Source organism: Cuculus canorus, chromosome 2, assembly GCF_017976375.1.
Source record: "Cuculus canorus isolate bCucCan1 chromosome 2, bCucCan1.pri, whole genome shotgun sequence".
Classification (NCBI taxonomy): domain Eukaryota; kingdom Metazoa; phylum Chordata; class Aves; order Cuculiformes; family Cuculidae; genus Cuculus; species Cuculus canorus.
The window spans coordinates 56,176,760-56,204,454 of NC_071402.1; the positions used below are offsets into that span (position 1 = coordinate 56,176,760).

General features: G+C 38.8%; 1 protein-coding gene across 2 annotated transcripts; it reads right to left on the reverse strand.

Moving 5' to 3' along the window:
* Window positions 1-1,075: 1,075 nt before the first annotated feature.
* AFG3L2 (AFG3 like matrix AAA peptidase subunit 2) lies at window positions 1,076-27,244 on the reverse strand. 2 transcript variants are annotated; one of them, XM_054058913.1, is made up of 17 exons: window positions 27,066-27,244; window positions 22,217-22,316; window positions 21,664-21,732; window positions 20,146-20,261; window positions 19,109-19,261; window positions 16,879-16,953; window positions 15,598-15,719; window positions 13,169-13,442; window positions 12,457-12,594; window positions 9,242-9,395; window positions 8,527-8,634; window positions 8,227-8,352; window positions 6,952-7,062; window positions 6,232-6,347; window positions 5,069-5,269; window positions 3,218-3,412; window positions 1,076-2,076 (listed from the first exon to the last, which is right to left on the reverse strand). In XM_054058913.1, exons 1-17 carry the CDS (start codon window positions 27,186-27,188, stop codon window positions 1,834-1,836), a joined length of 2,424 nt encoding a protein of 807 aa, XP_053914888.1. In that variant the 5' UTR covers window positions 27,189-27,244; the 3' UTR covers window positions 1,076-1,833. The 2 variants fall into 2 exon arrangements, with proteins under 2 accessions (XP_053914888.1, XP_053914887.1); XM_054058912.1 differs by having other exon boundaries at window positions 15,598-15,722.
* Between the last annotated feature and the right edge of the window lie 451 nt (window positions 27,245-27,695).

The following is a 27,695-nucleotide window of genomic DNA, read 5'->3' on the forward strand; positions in this document are numbered from 1 at the left end:
TGAGATTTGTGGCCTTTTGTTGGTTTTTTTTTTTTTTTTTTTTAAGGAATGGGAAGGGGCAGAACTCTGGACTTTACATCGTGAGCACATTTGATCCTCAGCACTGGCTCCAAATTGCCTATTCCAGACAAAGGAGGTTCAGCTAAATGTGGGGAGAGGCAAATAGAAAAAATGAGGCATTAATACAGAATAAATGTAACAGTCACTGATTTGCCATGTGTGCAAGATTTAAGCTCTTTTATAAAACAAGTTTACTATAGCAATAAATCATTCTAAACTTTGATTCCAATAATAAAGGAACTGAAATCTAGTTTTATCCAGGATGCTTCACTGTGTATCACTCATGCTACAACAACAAATCCAATAGGGATGCACATAAGTGGTGTTTAACAACTAAAAATGCCCTGTCAATTTACCCTAAATTGCTGTATTTGCCCCAATTCCCTTGTTCCTCTTCACTGTAAAGCAAGGCAACATCAGTGATGGCAACAGCTTCATCAAAAAGGAAAAAAAAATAAATCCCAAACAAATAATTTCCATAAAGTTTACTTCAAGCTACTCAAAAAGCTTGTGTCTGATCTTTCAGAGCTTTTTCCTTTGTCATCCTACTGCTTTCCAGTATGTCATAAAACTTACAGAGGGAATTAATCACTAATGGTTCCCTTAACCCGCCCTCTCAGTTAGAAACCTTAAAAGACTTATTGTCCAGCAGAGAAGCTTGATTCATTCTCTAGCCCCCAAACATGTTTCCCTCTCTTCTCTGCGATAGTGGGATGGTCAGTTAATTTTTTAACTGCTGAATTCTCCAACCAATAAGCCCTTAGCACGCAGCAGGCAACCAGAAGCAGATCACTCTACCAAGACAACTGTATTCAACTAAGCAGAGGAGGAAACAAAGTATCTTTAGGTTAAGCAAACCAATATGAAACTGTCAATCTGATTTAGCATCTTTGGATTGGCTACTGGTCTTGGTATTGTGAGTCCAATCTTGCTACTTGAACAAAAGGATGCCCAAGAGGAAGTTCTGCATTGGTCTGAATCCCATACCAAGAAACCAATAAAAAAAAGGACAAGCTTTGTTCAGAAAAGTACTGATTTTATTGACTCAAACTGTATTTACACAACACATTCATATGTTCAATATCTTACAGAACTCTGTAAAAAACTGACGAATAAAACTGCAGGAGCCAAATGAAGTTTCAGACTTAAAGACACTGAACCATGAGTAGCTTTAAAGATGTTTAAGTGGGTGTCCAGTTCCACTGTCAACTTACATGGCCGTTCTCTGTAGACAAACACTTTAAAAATCAAAAAAAATGGTGGAGGGGAAAAGGGTCAGATGAAAGAGCTGATAGTTTCGCTAAGCTAGGGCTTTTTGTAAGACCAGACTTTTGGCTAGGCATTCAACAATGCATTTTGGATGATTTTTTTTTTTTGGAAACAGGTCACATACAGGTATAGTTCAGAAGAATAATCAAAACGCTAATTTTTGTTAGCTTAGATACGTGTAAGAGGGAAAAAAAAAAAGAGACCAATGCTACAAAGGTTGTGCGTGAATCTGAACTCTTTCAAAGTTTGAGAGGCTCAGTTCTGGCATTCCACTGCAGCTCAAATCCAATGTGTTTCTTCAGTTGACAAATGGAAGATGATCATCTTTTACCAGTGAACTGATGATATCACATATGTAAATTGGGAGCATCATGAGAGGTCACTCTTCCACCCATCCCTAATACAGTTTGGTTGAATAAATATTTTTTTTGTTTTGAAGTACAAACTAGGTGAGAGCTTGTTTCTCTTCCAGAGTGCAAGTCAACATCACCACACACTTTGCAGTTAAAATGGCAGCCCTCCTGTGATCTGCCTAGCAGCCTGTTCATCCGTTGTCTCCTCTTTCTCTTTTTCACGCTCTTTGTTCCAGTCTTTAAGGCCTTCTGGTAACGAAGTATCCTCATCCAAACTTCCCGTCCCTTCAACAAATTCTTCATAAGTAGACTTTTCTGCAAATGGTCTTGGGCCAAGCAAGTCTACCATATCACTTTTATCAAGCACTTCTTTCTCCAGTAGTCGTAGGGCAACCTGGAACAGCAGTAAATCACATCTATCACATGTATCACATATAATAATAAGTCACAAAAAAAAAAAGTCACATTTATCGCATATAAAATACCTAAGTTGGCTCTATTCTTTGGAAGAGTTTAAGGTAGTTTGGGACCAAATTCAGCACTGATTAATTTTGATAGAAAAAATCAGGTAGCTCAGAGTTCCCTTAATAAATGAATTTTCTCCCCTGTAAGCATTTAGGTAGCAAAAATACCATTTTTTAATTGTACTTTTATGGTTTGGCAAAGTGCCCTCCCTATGGGCCACCGTTGCTGCTGCTGTTCAGAACAGCAATCTTTTGCTCCTGAAGGAAGACCTTAAGCTATAGATGAAGACAAGCTTCCTTTCAGACCAGATGGTTAGGTAGGGCTGCTGTTATGTTACAAGTTAACAAGCTCCCTAAAATACTAAAGTGTACAATATTGTACAAGTGTAGTTTGCAACATTGAGTCAGTGAGTGCATTGTTCAGCACAAACCATACCAAGTGATCTTTTTTGGGATGGTCACCTACTACACCACCATTTATTTACTGAATCCACGCAAACTTGTCTTCTTGTCAGCAAACCTTTCAGATGCCTATCCTGGAAGATTATCCTTTCTGGCCTCAAGGAAGAGAATACGCACAAGGGGTAGCTGCACTGAGGCAGACCACAAGCAGTGAAAGGGCACAGAAGGAAGATGGTAGAAAGATCGTTCTTATTTAACATTCAAAAGGAATTCAGTGAAAGGAAGTTATACATTGCTTCTCGTAGAGAGATTTTTAGCCTCGTGAATTGGAATTTTAGTATGCCACGTTTGGGTTTAAGTTTTGTGCTTGTCTAGTACATCTACTAAAGCCTATTTTTGTAGACAGACTCTTCCTTCCAACTCTGCAAATGAATACTGACCATATAAAGGGAGAGGGACGTTGAATCACATGAGAACCTCAGATGTGTTCCAACACAAAAAGAGATTTCTATTTACTTATTTAAGTCTTGTGAAACACACTCAAGATTACATTGAACATTTTTTGAGCAAACTTCCTTATATACAGTCACTATTTTTCTTCTATTTGGTTCAATTCAGATTCCAGCTCACCAGCTGGAACTTGGCGGCTAAAAATATTACAATGCTCACCTTCTCCACTTCTGCTTTCTTCTCAGTCAGAAGACTTAATGTCCTTTCATAAGCAATGTTAATAAGCGACCGTACTTCCTCATCTATCAATCTGGCAGTTGCCTCACTGTAAGGTTTCTCTAACACCATGTCTCCTTGACGAGGGAGGTCAAAGGAAATCTGCCCTACTTTTTCATTCATACCAAACTGAACAATCTGAAGAAAAAAAGGAAAAAAATAAAAAAAGAATAAATCCAGCCACAGAGAGACTAAGATTTTAGGCAATGTTGATGTAAAATTTGGTAAACAAAACTGAAAGGAAGAAGTCATTTCACTATGATCTAATCTTTTCCTCTAAAGCCAACCCTCCCCTGCAAACTCAAGTCTACCTAAGCTAAACTACCTTAGTTGATTTTCACTTATTCTGATTACTAAACTGAAACACCCAAATACCACCATTTAAAGGTGGTTACTCATAATGTACATAATGCTTAGCTGTTTAATATTACTGAAAAAACACTTCAGCCTTCCCCTTATGTACTAAAACTCTTTTCCTTTACCAGAAATAGAAGCACTTTTCCAATTCAAAATACTTCTAAAATATCTGTATGGGTGAGTGGAATACGCTCTAAGTTAACTTAAGGATTAAAGTAGACAGCCTTGCAAATTTCGTCCTATCACATATAAAAATCATATTCTATACTTCAACTTCATCCCAAGACACCTTCCTACAAGGCTGAAAATGATTCTTATCTTTCTTTACTCATTACTGAATATTAACTCCTCTGGTTGCCAAATACAGGTGTTTTAAGTTGCACTTAACTCCAGCACAGGCAGAGAAATAAGTTCAGACTGCTGCTGATCTATTCACTTCATGGCCACTATCAATTTGACTGTTACTGAAGTGGCATTTCTCTACTTGGCCTTGCAAGACAAGTATAGGTAAGACAAAGAATATTCAGAATTCAAAAAGATCTCAGCATTAGAACCAAGAATCTTAACCTGCTTCCTTGAGAAATGTTTGGTACTTTATTTAAGCCCCGAGTTCTCTCTAGAGACAATGTCTGGTTAACATGAACAGAAGTCTATACTTCAATATTTTTTCATTTAAAATTGAACAAGAGTCACCAAAGGTCCCCCAAAAATAACATCAACAGCAATTCACTACACATTTGCTTCCAGAACTGGGGTAAAAAGCAGCACACCATAGACTAGTGAGTGGGTGTGGGGTAAGTAGCGTGCAGGGGAAGAGAAGTGTACTCTAAAATGTCTCTTTTTCACTTTGTGAGTGTCTTCTAAAACAACAGCTTTTGTGTTGATTCAGGAAATTGAATAAAGCACCCCTGTGCAGCACATGGCTATGCTTAGGTGAGTCATTACATCAATAAGACTTCAAATTACTCATCTACATTAGTTAATAAGGTACAAACCAAAACTAATTTCAGTAGCATTAACTGACAGCAAATACTGCTTAAATACAAGGTTTTCCGGATTTAGTTACACATGTGAATCCAAATTAGGTCTTCAAACTGGGCAATTGTAAAAGTAGGATCAGATTATCAACTCTGAGCACTAAATCCTATTGTAAAAGCATACAGTTTCCACACGTATTAGAATCCAACTGCAGCATATATGTTCCTCCAGGCAGATACAAGATAGTCAAAGCCAAATGCATGGACTCCTGTGGTAAGACTACAATAAAATACTCAAGTCATCAGTATCTCTACAAGCAACAGCAGAATGCTTTAGTCATATAGTATTTTTTAAACTAGATTTTTAAGGGAGAGACCCGTTCAAATGGCATCCTCTCAAAATATTTGTGCTAGGTAATAGATAAGGAAAATGGTAAGAAACCTCACCCCCTGCACATACCTGAGCATATGCACTCTGGGTCACCTTCTTCAAGTCATCTTGGGCACCAGTTGTAATTCTTCCAAAGAAGATTTGCTCAGATACACGCCCTCCCAGAGTCATGCACATTCTGTCAAGTAGTTGCTCTTTGGTATAAAGATACTGTTCTTTGGGTAAATACTGAGCGTAACCCAGTCCTTTACCACGTGGGATGATAGATACCTACAATCAAAATTACCAGAATGCTAGAACAAAATACTGTGAAAAAAAAAGCATTCTTTGGTTTGACTTAATTTTTAACACAACAACCTATACCATACTCATTCTCAAAGTTTAAGTCAGACATTATTTCTGTTTACCGCTTTGCCCTCATTGTAACTTATCCTCAAAAGCCCTGGCTAGCTCTAAACTGGGATGACAGCTACTAGAATATCTGGAAAAGAAAGGTAAGACCTCCATCATATCTTTTCCAAAGACTATATGTTATTTTTAAAATACTTCAGTGAAAATCTACAATTCTTTTGGAGTTATGTATTTGGCTTTAAGTATTTTTTAACAGACATAGCATTTCTACATCTTTAGTGTTCTGAGTAGTTGGAGGAGTTTCCATGTTTACTTCTGTCCTTCCTTCTAGGAGTAAATGGTACAAGATGGATTTTAAGCTTCAAAGTCAGATGAGGTTAAGAACATAGCCAAGCAAAAGTATGAACATTAAAGCAAGTTTAGGATGCAGGGTGCTTCTTCCTTTATCTTTGACTTGTCAAGTTGTGCATCCAAAAAGCAAATTAAAACTAAAATCAGCTTCTACATGATCATTTTTATAAATACCTGCATAACCTGGTAAGATTAAGTTAAACTCCCGATCTGTACTAAAAGCCTCACAGAAAAAGCAGTTATCAAGATAGGCAGACTCATGGGAAGGTTATGTTCCTTTCACTTTCCAAGGACATTTATATTACAAATATAAATACAAACTGAGTTCAGCTAAGTCAGGAACAGTTAAGAAAACTACTATAAATGAACAAAAAAAAAAAGTATATGCTTACACTGTCTTTTGCAAGATTGCATATTTTAATATCCTCTCAACATTGTGGGGGCAATGACATGAAGAGGAAGTATGAAGAAGATAAAAAGAAGCTGTCCATGCTGCTATTGAATATGCTGTTCATATTAGTTTCCTTTACCTTTAAGAGAGGGTCGGCATGTTCCAAAAACCATCCTGCAACTGCATGTCCTGCCTCATGATATGCTACTGTCTTTTTCTCCTCCGGCTGCAGTACTTGAGTTTTCTTTTCCAAACCTTTATAAAATAAATTTGATTAATAGTTTCAGACATGCATTTCTCCACTGAAAGCCCTGATCTCATTTAGAAAGATGGTGAGCAATACTCAGATACCAGGTAAACAATCTACTGAAAGAGTTATTAAAAAAAAAAACAAAAAACCCCACCAAAAACCCCAATCCCAAAACCTGTAAGTTGTAGAAATCTGCATCTTCCAGGTTTTACTGTAACCTTTACCATGATTAGATTTTCTAGTTTCAAACCATAATTTCTTAAGAAGATTCAAATGTTAAAATAATACATTTGCAATTTAAAAAACACATTGCTTCCTACCTAAACTATTCCAGGCTAAGAACAGTTAAAAACACTGCTAAATCCAAACAGATACTCAGAAAATTAGAAAAGCATCCTGATGAAGTCTCTCTCCCTACCGTTTTCTCCATTACAGACATCAACAATATAGACAGGATGCTTATTTCCTAAACCTCAAGTGTGCTGAGAGGAAAAAATACACAACCTTGAAGAACAAGAGAAAGATCCAAAGTGTGCTTTCTATATGAAAGAAAAGGAAGTTACCTGTCATATTACAATTTTTTACAAACAACTGATGCAATTCACCTACCTCCAATAACTCTTTCAATTGCTTGCTCAAAATGCTTTTGATTTATAGCATCCGAGAGATGCCTTGCAGCAATTAAAGCAGCTTCATTACAAACATTAGCAATATCAGCACCTACGAACAGAGAAGGCAGGAATTACTGATGATTTTCAACAACTTTCTCTCAGTCTAGCATAAAGATAACTTTATCTAGAATTAGATTTCTATAGATTCTCACACAGCTTGAAAATTAAAGGTAACGCTCTCTGAAACAGTTCATTACATATAGCATAATTCTTCAAGGGATATTGAAATACATGTATTACAGTTATAGGCATTAGGATTTTTCTCTTAGGTAGACAGCTACCAAACTGAACTTGATACCTAATGAAGTATTTGTTTAATAAATCCTATTTTCTATAAGTTTTCTGTCTGCAACAGACTATACTTAAGACTAACAATAAATTTAGCAGAATAAATTTCCTACATATGAGTCCAGTATAGCTTTGACTTTGATGTATCTCTAGAGGATATCCTTCAACGTTCCTGGCTTCAAGACTCTATGATTCTACTTCTTGTTAACATTATTTGCAGTAATGCTACTAAGATAACTTAGCTTAAACATCACCACTGCGATTGTCAGAAATGTTGACAATCAGACCTCAGAAAAACAGTTTTATACAGACTATGAAAACAGTCAAGAACTCAGCTACCAGTCAAGACAGATTTTAAACGGATTAAATTACAAGCCAGCAATGAAAGTTCTTACATCCATTCCTTATTCAACATCAGGTCACAATACATTTTCCAGGGAGAAGTTTTTACACCCAGACACAGAAAGACCCTACAGAATGTTCACACAAAGTCCACAAAACAAATCCAGGTCCTCTCTAGTAGCATTCAAAGAATCCAACAAATGTATTAAAAAGAAAAACACACACAGGAGTTATAGCAATGAGAACTCTCTGCATTGCTCGTGCTGAAAACAACTGCCATTTGGGATGTCATCCTGACTGAGGCAGACAAAACTTAAAACTCTTAGACATCTCCTACTTATTTGAGCAGACAAAGCGCAGCCTGATCTCGTGGGAGGTGTCCCTGCCCACGGCAGGGGAGTTGGAACTAGATGATCTTTAAGGTCCCTTCCAACTCGAACCATTTTATTATTCTATGAAAGAGAATTTCATGCTGTACCAGCAAATAAAAAGATCAGATACAAGAAAACCAGTAGTAGGGAAATAAAATATTTACAGCTTCTATAGTAAATGCAGAAGAATAGCAGTTTTAGGAGGCACTTACCAGAAAAACCAGGTGTTAGTGATGCAAGTTTTCTTGCCAGGTTATCTTTATTTAAGATGGTGTCTAATTTCAGAGGTCTAAGGTGAACTTTGAAAATAGATGCTCTTCCCTTTATATCTGGAGGTCCTTTAAGATTAAAAAAAAGTATGCCTTCACTTTTCACCTATATTAATATATACATGTATTCTAACATATATTCTAATTGAATGCATGCAAAGCAGTTACATATGTGAAGAGCTGCAGTGATTTCAGGGGTATTCTACAAACACATAAGTGAATAGAGCTGCAGATAAAACTTACCAATGTAAATCTGTCTGTCAAAGCGTCCTGGTCTCATTAGAGCAGGGTCTAAAATATCTGGCCTGTTAGTACCTGCCAGAATCACTACATTTGTGGTCGTATTAAATCCTGTTGAAGTAATATAATAAAGAGAAATATATGCAAGTATAATTTCCAAGGAAAAAATAGAACAGAAATAACAAGATTGTCCACTTTACAGGGCCACATCAGAAATGACAGTTCAAACAAACGACCTTAAAGCTGAAAATACTTCTGTTTGTTACAGCATTGTCGAGCTTTTCATAACAAGCAAAAAAATGGCCTTGGGCCTGCTTTGTGAAGTACTATATCAAATCCTACTTTATCTTCAAAATGCAATAATAGATTAACTGCTCAGGAAACTGCAGAATCAGCATGGTAAGCTGTTTGGTGGTTTTTTTGGTTTTTTTTTTTTTTTTTTCAAACAGACAGACTGGTCTCATGCAAAGAACTGTTTTTTGGCCTATTCAACTATGACAAAGTTATCAAAGCAGAATGACGCTTTTTTTTCTGAATGAATTTTAGCAAAACAGGCTGCAGCAAAATGAGTCACCATCTTCATTTTAGGAAGCAAGGAAACTAATTCAATTTATATTTAAGCTACAACCAAAATCCTGATTAACAGGTCTGAATGAGCCTATTAGTTCTTCCCCTTATCCTTGCTATTATAATGTAGTATTAGATGTGAAATACTTACCATCCATCTCTACTAGAAGCTGATTGAGTGTGTTCTCTTGTTCACTTTGTCCTCCAAAGTTGCCCCTTCCTCTCTTCCTTCCTACTGCATCTATTTCATCAATGAAGAGAATGCACGGGGCATTTTTACGAGCAAGAGCAAATAAGTCTCTAACCTGAGTAGGAGAACAGAATATGTATCAGAATGGCTTGTAACTGTTCAGAGCTAGCGGGTGAATGAGGGGAGGGGGTACACCAGTAACAGTCTCACTACAACTGCAAATATTTATTCAGAAAGTAAATGAACTTCTAGAAGTCGGAAAAAATGGCCAAGACATGAGCAAATAGCTGAACATTTTTTTTAGACTTTCAGATTTAAAATACGATATTACCTATCAAATTCTACTGCAGTAGTAAAAGCACAATGTGATTGACTTTCAGATGCAACATTACAATCTTCCTCTGCTTGCAAACATATTTGAAGGACCTCATTAAAACCAGTTCAGCAAGTTATCAGATCTACAACTGAGGAGTCGAACTGGAGCAAACAGGAAATAAACTAGGGAAGAATTCTGCCCCAAGTGGGAATTACATACAGCTCAAAGCTTTACTACTTTGTCATGCGAGAGGCGCAATTAAAGAAGGCCCCTCTGATGACAAACAATGTACAGCAGATATGAAGAGATACAAATTTTGGACAACATGCTCTACCACAGAAAGTCATTCTGATTCATAAACAGAATTTGAAAAAAACACAATGAATAAAGCACAAATGAACATGATAAAGAAAAACTGTCAGATGCTCAAGCTGAACTATCTTTTGGTTGGAAAGAGAGAGATATCCAGAAATATATAACTATTTTTCAGACCAAATGGAACTAAAAATTATCATAATGCATATACACTAAAACCCCCAAATATCACAAAGGAACCAAGGCTGCATTAGCAGTTTTAATTCTAGCACATCCTAATTTACAAATAATCAATTTAGCATCATTAACATCTGTCCTATTTACTAAATTCATAGGAAATGAAACTAAAACACTCTTTCATGTGGTTTTCTACAGGCATCAGAAATTATCAACTGAGTTTAAACCTTGATTCATAGCCAAAGCAGCAACTGTCATGTCAACAGATTCCACTCAGCAGTGCAAGCTGATAATCATCTGCTTAGACCAGAAGAAAAAGGTTAAGTCACTTTGCTTTAAGGCATTTCAGGTATGTACGGACAACTAACAACAATGTATTTTCCAAATACCATTATTATTTCAGGATATCATTATATTTCAGGATACTTTCCCAGAGGATATGGATCAGTTTCCTTTCTTGCTATACTCGGTGAAGTTGTTCTACACTGCATGCTCCCTTTTGCCCCTCCCACTCATCTTGCATCCATAATCAATATTTTCATACCTTCTGACTTTCAAGCAGTCACTTTTTTCAGTCACTATTCATGTTTTTTACCCTGTTATCCGTTTCTGCACCCATTTCCTCACTCTCTGCCTACACCCTCTCTTCCCTATAGCATCCCCTTTTGCTAATTCCCTTACACATTTCCAGTTTTTATTGGCATTTTCATTGTAGCCTCCACTCCCAATTAGCCTCTACTTTTAACTTTCTGAACAGCTCCTCTTATTCTCAGTTCCAAGCTCTGTGTCTACCTCCATGTGTCTCCCACTGCACTTCCCTCTTCCGAAGGCCCAAAACTACGTGCCTTCACTTATCTTTTCCCACCTATGTTACTGGGAGGAGTCCAGCAAAAGACCATGAAGAGAGACCTAAGCTTACAAGAGGCACGTGCATGCACAGCTGTGAGAAACTAAGGACCAGATCTTGAGGAGTTTATCTCACACAACTAGACACAAGAAAGCAACAGTTTTTCATGGCTTTACAGGACTTAGTCAAAATGAGTTTTCCTGTGAGTTTTCACAGGACATAAATCCACATGTATCTGCTAAGAGCCGTTCTCTTGTCAAATTCCAAATTCTAATCAAGTCCCTAGAGCATTTCCATTTCATGCTAGTAGAATCACTCTTAGAACATCATTAAAAACTATGGTACGCTCCTTAAGTCTGTCTGCAGACTTAGCAACAAGCAAATCTTAGTCGTCCAAAAGTATGTCACCTTGCAGGACACTTTTTAAGGCTTAAGACAAGATGGTTGGAGTTTGGTGAAGGTATGAGCTGTTGGAAATGCAGTATAAATTTTGGACATTATGAGGAACCTTATTCTTTTGTGTTATCCACCTCATTTTTAAAATATTATCATTAACTTGTTTAAAAAAAATATTTGTCAGCAAATTTCTAGGCAAGAGAAGATAGATTTAAAACAAAATGTTTGAAATGTAGCTGTAATAATAAAATAGTTAAAAAAAAAGGATATACTGGAACAGAGCTAACTCCCTCCACTTAGTATGTTTTTAATGCGCTATTTTAAGGCAAAAGTGCACAAAAAAATGTTAGATAACTATATATCCTTATTTACATCACCTGAGCTCCAGAAATCAATTATTAGCTCCATGACCCTAAGACTCCTATTTCAAGGAGAAGCTCTTTTGTGTGTCCCAGACAACTATTTATATCTAAGAATGTGACACCACAGAGAGAATAAAGTTCTTCAAAATGATTTAGAGCAGGAGGAGACATTCCTGCAGCAGGAATCAAAGGAGCTACATATTTCCGACACAGCTAGTAAATTTACTTCAGAGCAGAGCTTGGAGAGTTCAGTTCTGTTTTCATAAGGTCCTCCAAAGAGGTAAACCCTTAAGGTCCCGAGGGCCTACAACCCGATACTGAACTGATTCCTTTTATGAAAGGTACATATATGATTCTTGAGTTTAGACAAGCATCTGGCATCACTTAATGCTAGGATGAGAGCAAACTGTCTCAAGTTGCACCAGGGGAGGTTCAGATTAGATATTAGGAAAAATGTCTTCACTGAGAGGTTTATCAGGCACTGGAACAGGCTGCCCAGAGATGTGATTGAGTCACCATTCCTGGAGGTGTTTAGAAGATGGGTAGATAAGATGCTCAGGAATATGGTCTAGTAGTGGACAGGTATGATCAGACTTAATGATCTCAAAGGTCTTTTCCAACCAAACAATTCCATGACTCACTTGTAAGTAATCTGCAGATATGAAAGAACTTCAGCTATAATCAGACTGTTTGCCTCCCCCAAACTTGACAACACCCTTCCAATAACCAATATCAAAACAAAAGAGGCAGGCCAAAGACTTACTCGAGCTGGACCCACGCCAACAAACATCTCTAAGAATTCCGAGCCATTGACTGTGATAAATGGTACGTTAGCTTCTCCAGCTGTAGCTTTAGCTAGAAGTGTTTTCCCAGTACCTGGAGGACCTGTCAGGATTGCCCCCTGCAAGAGAAACAGGTATATTTTCCTCATAGAAGGAAACATAATATAAGCCTATAAAATATCTTACTTAGAAGATCTACATGTTATGATGTTGAGTCCACTGGCTCTTCTTCCACCACAGTCAAAATTGCACAAGGAAACAATCCGAAGAGTCATCTCTCATTTAAACCAGCAAAAGGAAAAAAAAGAATTAGCTACAACATTACCACACTGTCTTATCCCAATTTACAGGAATGGTGTTTTCTTTGACTGACATTTAAAAAAAATAAGGTATGTCATCAGATGAGCTCCCACGACAGCACAGCCAAATAACTCTGTAACAGCTATGTACAACGATGGCACACATGCATGCTATGTATCATTTCTGATCTATGTGAACAGATGAAGTACTCCACAAGGCAAATCTTCCAGCACCACAATTACATGGTTGCCACTTAATGCCTATTCTTTTTTTCTGACTTTGAGAAGAAAGAAGCTGGATAGCATTGCACATGCTAACATTCCTAGCCCAATTTAGAACACTGAGGACTACCAAAAGAATAAAACACTATTTGCCAAGTCGTCATTGCCTTACCTTTGGAATTTTTGCTCCCAGATCCTCATATTGTTTGGGATTCTTCAGAAAGTTTACAAACTCCATTATCTCCAATTTGGCCTCCTCACAGCCAGCTACGTCTTTGAATTTAACATCTATTTCATCCTTAAGGACTTTGGCTGTGGTTTCACCCACACTGAAGAGTCCCCCCATTCCACGCCCTGCTCGACCTAAGCCTGCAGGACCTCTTCTTAATGTGTACAGTAAAGAACCAATAATCAGGATTGTAGGCAGCAAACTCAGGAGGAATGATCTGTAGAGAAAAAAAACAAAGCAGAAAACTTCATTTATTACAAAAATCCATTACTGCATATAACACGTACAAAACGTCAGTTCCATCATAAGCAAACCTGAACAAATTCAGGACAGGTGTTCTATTAACTTGTAAAGTTTACAGTTTTGCAAGTTGTTCAGAGGGGGAAATAACCAAAACAAATTTGATAACAAAAAAAAAAATAATAAAGGTTCTGAATTACAGAGGTCAAATAGGCCAAAAAGTTTCTTAAAACTATAATTAAAGGAAGAGCTGAATTTAATTTTTCACTGTCCATCCTCCTTCCATCACGACTCTGGGAAAATGTAAATTAATAATCATAGAGGCTAACACATTTTTACATTTGATGTTTAAGAAGTGACAGTTTTGGAGCTTGTTTTGTTATATTTTGCTTGTTTTTAAACCAAACACATCAAGTGACAATGAGTTTTACAGAGGAAAACTGTATTATGTAGTAAAGAGAAGTAGCTCATTTTCTATGCCCTTCAAAGGTAAATTCAAAGGACTAGCTCATGCAAATAGTTAAATTATCAAAATAAGTATGGTAGTGCTTTTCAGCGTTTTGTTTTTTGCCGACTGTTGACAGAACCTCTTGTGAGCCGTTCCTTCAAGGTCTTGCCACAGAAAAATCAGTGCAGTGCTCAAGATACTGTAGTAGTGAAGACTGTGTTAGTGTTAGGATTTCTGTCCTGTACAGAGCTATGCTAGAAAGCTCGAGGGCACGCAGTGGAGGATAATGGGCAATAAGTAATCAAAACCAAAAAATATCAACAAATCAAAAACCTATAGCTGTGGGGAAGGAAAGCTAAGACATCAAAACAAGAAGGAAATGGAGAAAGACCTAAGGGAATAAGACCAAGATTATATTTCGGAAAGAAGTTCTGCCTGAAATTGTAGCATATATTAATATCCCAGTCTGTTGTGAAAATCCTCATGCTGACAAGCAGGCTCTTCACATAAGCACCACATTGCTTTTGTTTAAATAAAGGCTCAACAGATTTATTTATGGACCACCCATATGAGCATGCCCCGTTAGACAGAAACAAAGAACTGAGGCAGAGACAGTTTGTAGAAGGACACAGAACAGAAAACCTCTATTTGAAGTTGCAGGATGGTCCAGAGCTAAGGCTATTGATTTTCCTGTTATCACCAAGACAAAAAGGCAGCAGCAGCAGCCTGGTAAAACACATTGCAGAAATAAACAAAACTTTCCCCTCCAGCCCCAAAACCTGAAACACGCACCACAGTATCAAGAATGAAAACACAAGAGAAGCAGCAAATGAGCCTTTTTTTCATTAGTAATATGAGCAACTACACCCCAAGTCGAATTTCCTGATGGTACAAAACCTATTTCACAAGCACCAGCAGGAATCATTTTCAAACTGCTGACTTGGATTAAAAAGAAATCAGTTCTTGGGACAAAAGCTTACAACTCTGAGCCACTCAGAAAACCACATCTAATCTCTTCTAAAGACCAGGTCAATAAAACTCAGCTACATAAGACTAACATAAAGAATACAAATCTACTATTGGAGCCATTATTCCCTACTGTGGAGGCAACAATGCCATAAATCCAATGATGGTACTATTCTTCTTAACCAATTTGAAGACTAAAAGCATGATTCCAGCTCCTGCTAACAGGCAAGATAGTGCAATTTACTTAAATCACAAATTTCTTGCCTTTTTCCAAGGCCACAGCATTTGACTTCTCCTGAATTTAAGGGCAGAAATCAGTGCCTGTTATATCTCAGTCAATATGATGTACTTCTATGCCATATTTTGTCCATCTAAAAATCTGCATGAGTGCCATCTCTGGAGCCTTACTGCTGTGCCTGGCTGACTCCTGCTCTAGGCTAAGTCACTTGGAGGAAGGGCTTAAAAGAAGGAAGGACTAATGGTAAACAAACATTTATGTAATAGGAAGCTATATTTAGGACAAGAGGATATGGATTTCTACACAAAATACTGAACAGCTCCTCTTACAGTTAACATTCAAAAATAAAGTCAAGAAAATTGTTCTCCTGATAATACTGCCACCTAGCGAAGCATAAAGGTGCATGTCTTACAGCTTTGGTTTTCTACTTGTAAAGATAAGCATTTTTACAAAGAGACTTCTATTAAAGCAACTTCTTACCCATCGCTCTCTGTTGAGTAGACTACAGGCAATCTGTTCTCCACTTCTATTCCCAGATCTTGCTGCACAGTTTCAAGATTCCGTTCAAAAGTGTCCACACTACCAATATTAAACCAGACGTACTGCTATAAAAAAAAAGCAGAGATCACCACAAAGTGCCCTGTCTCATTTCAGCTCCACTACAAGCCAACTTCTAACACATTCATAGGCAGTTCTCAGAACAGATGCAGACTAAAATATAGTTTAAAAGTTGCCTTGTAAAGGGTGCAACTGAAGTAAAATGCACCTAAAAAATCTAAGGCCTACCAGCCTGAATATACTGTACCTCTTACTGCTTCTACAGAAACCATATGCCCAGTAGTTCTGGGGCACTTGAAACAGACTGAAATACTGGCATTTTCTACAGAAACAAGTGGAAGGAGAGTAGGTAAACAGATCTTTAGGAGGGAGCTATGCAGTCACAGTAATACAGGACACTGAACCAGCAACACAGCAGCCATAAAACTTACTGTTTCATCTGAAGTCCTCAGTTTTTCTGGTTAACAAAGGCAATTCTATACTTCTGGAGTCCATACTCCATATGTTACTTTTGTTTAGTGTTGATTTGTTTTTTCAAAAAATAATCTCTCCTTTTGCCCCATGACCTGCCCAACTTGCCCCTACTTACTCCAATACTGAAGAAGAGAAAAAACAGAGTAGTCCTAAGTATTAACCGATTGGGAAACTAAGGCAACTGGTGGTATGTGGGCTAAAGAGTAGGTGTATAAATAACTCACACTGAAACCCACTGATGAAGTAATTGCTGCAGATTTCACTTTACCCTGGAGAGTCTTGCAGACCTTGTTTCAGAAAATCAGTTAAAAAAACTGCCACCCAGGAAGAGGTAACCTGACAAAGCTGCTCTTTTGTTTTTCAAATAAAGGAGTCTGGAACAAAAAAGATCCAAAACTACGTATGATTAAGTCTGGGATTTTCTTAGCAGATGGAAATGAGCACTTAGAAATACAGAAGAGTCAGCAATTTCTCAACTCTTCCTGTTCGCATTTTTGTATTAAGAGCATGGTGCTGGAAAGGAACGATCTGCTAGAGCTTTAAGATACCTGTGGCAAAACAATTGATACAGTAAAGTGAAAAACATACAACGCAGGATCAAGTACCAGTAAGGCAGAAAACATGTTTTAGATTAAGAGGCTCCAGACTAAGTTTCCTGCATCAGACTTTACCTAAAAAGATTACTTTGCTGTTACTAATGTCTCATGTACATGTATTAAAAGCGTTTACCCATTCATGAGGGGACTTTCCTGAAACAAAGATCACTCTAACAAAGCGCTTGTTCACCACTTCAAGTCTGTCCACCTGTGGGAAGAAAGAACAAAACTTGTGTTAAGAGTGTAGTGTCACTGCACTCCCATCACAGCTAAGAGCTGCACATACCAAATATGAAACCGTTCTTTTTTCCAGTAAGGAGAATAAAATGCATGTTGTAGATCAGGATGGTTCCACAATCTGCGATTTGCTGTTACGAATGGCTTGAAGAATCATGTAGGTGATCAGCAAGCAAGGAATACAGGCACATTAAAATTTAGATTGAAAGGATGACCTCATACCCTATTTCAAGGGAAAAAAACCCAATGCGTACCTTGGCTCAAATCACAAGTACAGTGAAATAGTTAAACAAACTTAACTATCTCAATGATCATATGTCAAAGGCAATAGATCTCAACTCCAAATTCTTATAGCAGCTTCCAGAACAATCAAACTGAAGAGAATGAGGGAAAACGCAATTTCCTCTTGCAAACACTTTCCCTAATATGAAACGCTTCCTGTGCTACCATATTAAACCCAACAACATCAATTAGATACAGAAGAATTCACTTGAGGTAACAGATACCATATTAACTAAAATCAAGAATTGAGCTGCAGGCTGACAGACATATACTATCAAGCATTTTTTTTTTGGACAAAAGTCTCAACAGTTAGTCTTTTGAATTTGACAGGATCTCTTCAAAAGGTAACTGAAGTTTCTTTCCATTTTTTCTTTCCATAAAAGAACCGGATTAAGCATCTTCGAAGAATTTAAAACTAGCATGGGTTCTACAAGTTGGGCCTGAACTATACACAGGCTAGTACGGTGCCTTCCTGAACTCAGTACATGTGGCAATTTCTGGCAGAACTGAAGCAAAACACGAGCCAAGAAGCCACTCTACATCTAGCCCGACTTCACAGAAAACTCCCTGAATGTATGTTTTGAAAAGTGTGTAACATTGGTTGTGCTGACATCTCCTCCCTACTAACTGGCCACCACTACAGCAAAACCCAGCATTTGATAGCTACATATTCAGCTTATCTGAATACACAGACTGTATCTTACAAAGGCCCAAGAGACCTGATTTTGTGCAACAACTCCTTTTCATAATGCTTTTCTGCAAGAAGGGTTCAGGCTTCGTTCACTATGACAGCTAAACTAATCTTTTTACTGAGCTACTGTCTTACTGCTTCACCACAAATATAATCGGTAAGTTTTTTACAAGATGTACACATAACTGTCAAAAGCAGCACTGTAAGACACAATCTAGGCAGAAGGAAGAAGTGTACAGAGCAGCTCTGAATAAATCAGTAAGACAAAGAAAGGTAATAAACAACCTGTTTAGCACTTTCCCAAAGTAATGGAGGGGTAGGAAGCATGCTGTTAACATAAAACCCCAGGTCTGAAACCTAGAAGAGGAAGCAAGCCAATGTTTTCCTAACCTGCAGGCAAAGCTACAAACGGAGCTAACACAGCCAAGAACTAGTGGCTCCAGAGGTGGAAAAGGCCTGCGTAAGACACTCGATCTCCTGAACTTCAGGGCAGAACCAACGTATTACTCCAAGTGTGGAAACCTGCCAAGTTCTACAGGGAGACAGGACACTGATGATAAAAATTGATTGCTCCAGTAGTGGCTCCAAGTAGGAAGGAAAGGAGAAGAGAAAAAGAGAGGAGGCTATTTTACAACACAATTATGCCAATTTACTGTACTTGGAATGGATTTTCCCATTCCCCACTCCCACCTTTCTGTTTGCACTTCTGCTAAGGCATGAAACAAGCAGGACACTTTTTTTTTCAGTGAGGTAGACTTGTCCAAGTGTTTAAGGTTAGAAGCAAGTTTCTTCCAAGGGCAGCCTGCATGTCTGCTTAAGCCATGGTCAGCTTACCTGTACAAGACCATACGCTGAGAGGCTGTGGTTAACCTGCCTCTTCAAATTAGCATCAACACGAGCTACTCAACCAAAATGTTCTGTCCTGAGCTGCCCATTCCCTCTCCACTCTTGAGCTGACACCAATCTTCATATGGCCATCCAGAACATCAGCTCGAGGAGCTGATCAAGATGAAAGCTGATCCCCTTCTCCCTCAAAAGTTACTCCTGAGCCAGTTCTCAACCCAGAGATACAGGAATACAGGCATGAGCGGGGAAGCAGAAATGAACACTTGCAACACAATGATTTTCCATTTTGATTCCCCTCAGTACTCACCACTCCTTTAGAAAGGTAGTTATTGACAAAGTCTTTCCAGGTGATCTCCCTTCCAGGGACTCTGAAGAAAAAGTAATATACAACCATCGTCCAGAAAAAAGAACTTCCTACTACATACATCCGAAACTCCCTGACATCCCATGGAATGTCACCCTAGGAAATGGAGAAAAAAAGGGGTTTAGAGTCTGCAATCGAGTAAGAACATAGAAGCCACAAATCAATACTAGAACTTGCTTGCTATCTCCTGCCCTCAAGGTTACCACAGAGAATATCAGACACAGATGTATTTTGTTGTAGGAACACACTTCAGCAACTTCTGAAGAATCATGGCATTAGTAGAAAATCTTAACTGTTTTACAAATTGTAATTAAATCTTTGGTCTATGAAATGCTTATATTAAAAAAAGTTTTGCCATCTCTTATATGACCCTTTTCCTCTCTCCCAGGACTACATCCAAATCTACAAAAATAAAGGAGGGAAAAAAAAACCAAAAAAAAAAACTCAGGAATGGGGAAAAAATTATGCCTACCAAGTAAAATCAGAAAACTATACTCTTGTACTGCCAGATGCTATCTTTGTGCTAAAGTAAATGATGATAAATACAGATTCCCAAAGAAAAAACTTACGTAAGTATTCCGTTAAGGTCGGGACTGCTAACTGTAAACCACATTTAACAAATGTTGTGTGGTCAGCAAGTTTTACAAACTGACAGTCTGAAACAAAGCATGAAGCCTTTAAAGGACTGAGGGTCCATTTTGAGAATACTGACCACTAGTAACCATACTCCTATAGCTTAACACTCCATAATTGCTCCTGAACCAGGGTTAGATACTTCTGAAGGTATCCACAAACAGTTATTTATGAAAGGCACTGAGTAGGGAGCCACCTAGAGCCAGTTACTATCAAACAGTTAGGCACAGAATGCTTAAGGAGGGTTTAGGACATCAGTATACGGCCCTAAAAAACAAAACACACACAAGGTTATTTCATGGGGACAAGGCAGTTAGTACCATAAAGAAATGTTAAAGCTTTATTACCTTCTGTAGTCTGGTCCACCAGTTAGTTTCTTCTTTCTTGCCACCTTTTTTCCCACCACTGCCACCTCCTCCACTACTAGTCCCACTAGGCTGTCGGGCGGTAGCTTGCTTTGCTTCTAACAAAAATAAAACACAGCAAAAAACCACATCTTTACATCTTATACTAATCTCCACTATTTTTACTAGTTTAGAGTTGTTAGTTAAGTTAGAGTTGTTCTGAAAAATGAACTCATTTGCAATGCTACAGTAATTACAGGATGTGAGAAACTGCATTTTCTATACAAAAACAGATACCTAGTCAATTAACTGGCAGACAGAATCTATCTCGCACAGCTATGATCAGGAGAGAGGTTTGCCAATTGTACAACAGATGATGCTTGGACACCAAGAACTAAAAGATGTCCCAAATATAAAAGAAACCCACCATAGAGACTGCATGACACCTACTACATTAATTCAAGACATGCAAGATTATTTCAAGGGTTTTATTGGGGTTTAGGGATGTGTGGGTGCTGGTGGATTGGTTGGTTTGTTGATTAAAAAAACCCAAACAAAAAGAAACCACAAGCTTTACATAACATCTCCTTCTCCCGTAATTCACTCCTCCGGTTATGTTACGATCCTCTTAAAGCACAGGATTTATCAATATCACAGGCTGGCATCCTTTTTAATATTCAAGAGACAAGCATGGCACAGTAACAGGCAACTACAGCCAAGGAGTTCATCTTAATCATCCTTCGACATGACTAACTCACAAGGTGCCTGCACAGTATAGCATAATGTCATGTCAACATATTCAAAAGGGCAAAATAGAGCATAACACTAACACACAAGAGCTTGGTAGTTTGGGCATCTAGGCATGACACTAGATTTTACTATTCAAGGCCTAGTGGAAAGAACACTGCTGTTCCTATTACCTTGTACGAGACTCACCAAGTCACTGTCTCTCCTGTATAATGCATCTTCTAAGGACAGCAAGTCTGATATGATGAAGTGGCTATTATTATTGCTAATCATGTAGAGATTCACCCCCCTCCTTGTAAAGACAGGGCTCTTTACAGCACTGTCACTATTAAGTCCTCTTTCAAGCAGCAGGTTACATGGTTAGTCCTGGCTAAACAGCTGGTTATGGATCCTCACCCAGAACGGCAATGCTGGTTATTCCATAGAACAAAATGGGTATTTCAGCTGGTTCTGGGAAAAGCTGAGAACTATATACAGAGAGAAACTCTGAATGCATGACTAATGTCAACTAATACGAAAGAGTAATACAAGAATTAAGGACAGCATTCTGACAGAAGCATACGAGAAAATAAATGTTATTCCAGAAGATATAAATGCAAAATAACATTTAATAAAAACACATCATTTCACACTTCTAAACTAATCTGGTGCAGAAACATCTTTCCGGAAAAATAAACAAAAAAAACCCACCAAAACCCAAATCCACTATGTTATGCTAAAATCTAGTGAACACAGATTCCACAAAGAGAACTGAAATCAAGCAGGTTTTTGTACCTTTTGTTTCTCCAGCTGCACCTTTAGTTCCATTGGCTTTCTTCCCATTGGGAAAATATTTTTCAAATCCTATTAAGAAAGAATTAAAGAGCCCATAAGTGTGTTTTAGTTCACAATTCTGTTATCACACTCTAGGAGTCACAAGCAGAACGTATACAACAGCAAAACAGCTAGCAATACACAGACTGCAAAAATGCTTTTTTTCTTGTTTTTTTGCTGAAGAGCTCTACTAGGTTCCCATAAATAAATCTACTACTGTTGACCAGAAAATATCAAATATATTAATTAACCTAAAGTGAAGCTATCCTTTAAACCAGAGACAGACAAGCTTAGTATAACAGAAAATTGCACTGCATAGCATGAAGCTGAGCAAACCACAGTCATTCTTTAATTGCTCCTTAAAATCACATGAATCAATGTTCCAATTCAAGATTAACAGCTGGTCAATAAAAGAACTCCCTTCTCCACAGACAATAAACCTAAATGGCACAGAAGTACAGTCCTCAACAAGGAATGCAGTTTGCTTCACTTCACTGATCAATGTTATACTCACCTTTGGGAGGCTGAGAGAAAAGCCTTCTGCAAGCAGCGATGACACTTGCCAGAACGGTACTTCTGTCAGTAGTAACTCCAGCGGTAACTTCTTCATGGAGCTGAAAGATAAAAAATAAATGTAAAACAACAAGAAGGTGCCATAAAAATCTTCAAGCTTTCTAGTAATCCTGAACTGCAACAAGGCAGATATTACAACAGGAACTTTACCACAGACTTTATAGTAACTGCTCTGGACCAGAGTGCAAGGTAACAATGGAAAAGGAAAAGTCAGTCAGATGGGTAATGTCTACAGCAATTAATTTTTTATTCTATTTGTTAAAATCAGTTTCACTTTACATGCAAATGTAGCATTCTTTATTAAAAGAGAAAAATCAAGCATGAAACACTACAAACTATGAACATTAACTACCTGCACACTGATGCTATGTGAAATGTTTCATAACACCAGATGAATGACATTGAAGTACAACAGTTTTTGTACAAGCATGACCCACACAGCACTGAATTATGTTTTGTTAAAGCATTGCAGCTTCTCCCAAATAGTTAAGAACCTGTAACTCCTAAATATGAAATACATGCTTAAATCCCAAAGAACAGGATATGGCAGACAATGCTTACGTCCAGCTAAGAAACCAACACAGAGGAAGAACACTCATTCAAAAAGGAGACCTACACTCTTATGTAGGTAAGGAACCAGTTATAAAAACACAACAAACCCAAGGCTATCACACCTTGTTCTAAAGCTGTTTAGTTTTATTTGACATTTAAGTGCAATGAAGGAAATAAAAACATTTAAAATGACTAATTCTTAAGAATTTTGTGGTATCATAACTGAATACTTAAAAACATAGTAAACTGTGATTTTATTACAGAGAAATCAAACACCCTTTCTTCAAGAAGGATGTATTTTAGATAAAACCCCTTTCCTAAGCTTCTCATGGAAAAAAAAAAAGTATTAATATCAAGATTTCCCCACAGGTTGACTTTCTTTCTACCTCCATTCCCTTCTGCCCCATAGAGGTGCTCAGTCTCCCATTCTTTTTGATCAAATTCATAGAATTCCAGGTTGGAAGGGACCTCAAGGATCATCTGGTCCAACCTTTTAGGTGATATATAGTTTAAATGACAAGGCCCAGCACCCAGCCAAGCTGAGCCTTACAAAAGTCCAGTGTAGATTACAAGCTAAGAGTACTCTAGAAATGCTGACATATCACTAACTAAATTCTAACTCTCCTGAAGTCTTCTGTCCTGGAGCTGCTTCCTCCTCCACCCCTTATTAAATGATGAAATACATTAAGCCTATTTCAAGCAGCTACCTACTTCCACCTGCCAGAACCAAGAGGAACACTGAAATGTCTACACCTTTTACTGTAGGTCAACTTGAGAATTCTTAGGCTCCTCTATCCAGCTGATGTTTTGTGCCACTCTATGTCTTTGAATAAAGTCTGATACTGAAAATCCAAGAGGACATCTTACTGACCATGAAAAGCACGTGCAGTGCAGATAGGCTGGAGAGCAGCTAATCTAGAGAATAGCTACTAGGTCCGATACACTATGACTTCCAACAGGTCTGTGCTCCTAGAGGAAGCTTTAGCACAAGTGGGACATATCTGTGTAGGCAGTAAAACAAGAGCTTGCCACAGATCAACTCATTTGTAGCAGCAAACATGGCAGCAATAGATGAAATCCAAAGACATGTCAAGCAACAGTGGCTTCTCTCCTGTGTCACTGGTCTCCTACATCAAAAAAAAAATCTGAGAGTTATTTATCCTGCAAGCTCAGATTACTTTTCATTTGCAAAGAGGCAGGAATATTCAGAAACCTTTGCTCCAACTAAAATAAAGCCACTGTGGCATTTAAAAGAAACGTTGAAGTAAGCTAAATCCAGTTGCCCGGCTTAGCTCAGCCAGCATGGGTTTATTACAGAATTAAGTTATAGTTTAATCAGGTTGGGGAAGGGGTGGGGAGAGAAGGAGGGGTAAGTAGATAGAACTTTGGAGCAGACCTGAATAATGGAACTGGCTTGTTGCTGGATTCCTTCTACAGATCCTAAATTTCATGAATAAATCCACAGTCACCTGTCAAGTCAATATGCAGAACTGAGTGGTTTGTCTTGTGAGAAAAGGGAGCAACTCACTGCATGGCACATTCAGTAAATCACCTGACCGAGTCTGGGAAGTGTGCTTTTACACTACCGACATATCTAGGCGAGTCAATCCCCTGAAACCTGCAGCTTCCTTTCATCATAACATTCTGCAAACACACAAGAGGTTGGAACCACACTACACTGGTAACAACCGCTTGGATTTGATTTGTTTTTTTTTTTTTTTCGACTCTGTAAATCAGCATGAAAACTGATTGCATTGATCACGATACAGGACCTGTCCCTGGGCTGGCTGGCAATCGGAATGCCACAGCAAGCTTAGCTGATATAAGCACAGCCACTGAAGCAGACGGAAAGCAAACAAAGCACATTTAGACTGGATGCTTAAATACTACAGTGGCTGCTCTGGGCTATGTACCATGAAGCCGAGTTTCTCTCGGTTAGAGGTGGAAGAACTGTCAAGAGTGTGTAAAGCAAAAAAACCCCTTATCTACTGTTCTTTTTCCCAGGAAAACCTTGTGACAGTTTCCCCTCCTCCCCCCCACCCCAAGAAAAAAAAAATCATCCAAACATCAAGACTATTTTTGAAAATAAAAGTTTAAGATAAGCAAATCTGAAACACACAACAGTCTGTTTTACAAATGCAATGAAAGTGTTACTACACCAGAGTATAACAAAAACCTACGACCTGTAATATCAAAGAAATGCCTTCTCCGCGATTCCAACATTAAATATAAATATAATATAATTATATAATATATATAATTAATATATAATTAAATATAAAATAATTGTTTATTCCAACAATAAATATAATAAATTTAATATATAAATATATATATTAAATATATATAATTATTTATATATTATAATATTAAATATATATAATATATAATTATAAATATATATAATATTTATATATTATATATTAAATATATAAATATATATTAAATACATATTTAATATAAATAAAAATAAATAAAAATAATATATAAATATAATATAATAATATAATATAAATAATAATAGGTAGTTTTAAATAAGCAGAACTACTGAGTTTACAAAAACATTGTAGCCATAATCTATTCTTTTAAAACCGAGGATACACAAAGCGAGACCAGAAAAATCCACTCATTTAGCTATGTAAGCAAAAGATCAATAATCTGTTAATTCAAGGAAGTTAAGTTTACAGTTTAATCCATCAACAAATTCCAAATCAAACAAAATAAAGTGAAGCCAAAAGTCTTATTTATTTATCAGCCATCAAAATATTAATTAATGTTAAAAAGGGAACAGAAAACTGGTAAAGAAATCCAACTTCATGCAGGCTGCTTAAGTTGTTTCGCTAAAAGCCATTACTCTTTTTTTTTTGATCTCTCATAAAAAAAATAAAATTAATTGTTTTGCTACCTATACACACACCCAAGTACTAGAGTGAAGACAAAGCTATCTTCATATTTTCTGTTCTATTCCAAATAAGAAATCATTAAATTTTATTGACAGAAACAAGAATTAGCTTCCTGATAAATCAGCAGTACTGCTGACAACTTTTCATTTATTATTGTAATTAATAATAACCACAAATTCAATATTAAAGCCAAACCCATTATTAATACTTCAGACTAAGCTACTAAGATCCTTTTGAATATTCATTGCACAATTATCACTACTCCAGTGATAATTTTCGTAACTATAAAGGTGCAATTGTTCTCCACTGTATGCTACAGAAAAATGAAGCAACCTGCCCAAGATGCCACTGAAAAATGCAGGACTTAAGGATCTCCCTTTTCCCAAACAGCAGCCTAGGCTTGTCATTCCTCTGATAAGACAGGGTTGACAGCAAGGATAATACACAGAACAGCTGACAGTCTAAACCACTTCACTAAGAAAGAACACCGTGCCACCACAATTCAGCAGTTAATGCTGCAACATACCACTACTGCACCATTCCATCCCAGAATGCAAACAATCGATCACCTGCCTTCTGTTTTTCAGCACATTGCACTCACTGACAACCCAAGCCCCCAAACAAACTGCTCAGGCTGCAGGACAGACACTGTGTGCAGACAGCCACAAACCCACCTAGCCTGAACTGCGACTCTGAAACAGCAACAGAGTTACCATAGAATCATAGAAGGGTTTGAGTTGGTCACACTGCTTTTGATGCAGCCCAGGATATAGCTGGCTTTCTGTGCCGCAGGCACATGTTGCTGGCTCACGTTGAGCTTCTCATCCACCAGCACCTCCAAGTCCTTCTCTTTCAGAACTATTCTTAACCCACTCATTGCCCAGCCTGTATTTCTGCTTGAAAGTACCCCGACCTAGGCGGAAGACTTTGCACTTGTACTTGCTTAACTTCATGAGGTTTGCATACGCCACCTCCCGAGCCTGTCTAAGTCCCCATGGATGCCATCCCTTTCCTCCAGCACCTCGACCGCGCCACACGCTAGGTTAAGTTGAAGACATCACTGGAAAACCCCCTGTGCGCCGGGCCACATCGGCGGGGCACACTGCCAGCTCCCAGGTGCCGCCTCATCCTCGGAGAAAGGCTGGAGAAGGCCTCCCACAGCCCCTGAGGGTGCTCGCACGGGGCCTGGCTGCCCCTATCCCACCAGGGGGGCACCGGGCAGGCAGGTGCCACCCCGCCACAGAGGGCGAAGGCGCGCCGGGAAGGCCGCGGGCGCAGCGAGGAGCCCTAGGGAACCCCACAGTGGTGGTTGCCGGCCCGCGGGCCGCCCCTCACCTGCGCCAGGCAGGGCCTGGCCCGCAGCAGGCCCCTCCCACAGAGTAGCTGTTGCAGCAGGGCCCCGGGCAGCCCCCGGAGCCGGCAGCTCCCCCGCGCCAGCAGCAGGTACCGATGCGCCATGGCCCCGCCGCTCGCCTCGGCCCCTCCAGGCCGCCCCGCCCCCGGGGCCGCCGTCTGACGTCATCGCGTACCCGCGCGCACTTCCGCTGCGACAGGAGGAACCCAACGAGCCCGCTCCTCCTGAGAAGTCGCGCCCACCTCGCGAAGAGGCCATCACACGAGGCCACGCCCGTGCCATACAAGCCACGCCCACTCCGAGGCCATTCCAACCTCCCCGAGGCCACGCCCCCTAGGATCCGAGCCCTCCCGAAGACATCGTCCCCTCTCGGAACCCCGTCCATCCCTCCCAGAGCCCCACCCGCCCCATGAAGGCCACGCCCCCTTCGGGAGACCACGCCTCCAGAGCAAACGTCCATTCCAGAAGGCTCCGCCTACCCATTGAGACCACGCCCCTGGGGTTCAGTCCCTCATCCCCGAAGGCTCCGCCCACCTACTCCCCGAGACTCCGCCCCCTCCCCGAATCCCCAGCCTCTCTCTGAACCTCGCCCACCCTCCCGGTACCACCGC

Coding starts and splice junctions, on each gene's coding strand:
- AFG3L2 (XM_054058912.1), bottom strand. CDS start 27,188: ATGGCGCATCGGTACCTGCTGCTGGCGCGGGGGAGCTGCCGGCTCCGG. Junction 9,396..12,456: donor TTGGCGTGGGTCCAGCTCGA/GTAAGTCTTTGG, acceptor TCTCCTACTCAG/GTTAGAGACTTATTTGCTCT. Junction 3,413..5,068: donor CCCAGAGTGCATATGCTCAG/GTATGTGCAGGG, acceptor TTTTTTCTTCAG/ATTGTTCAGTTTGGTATGAA.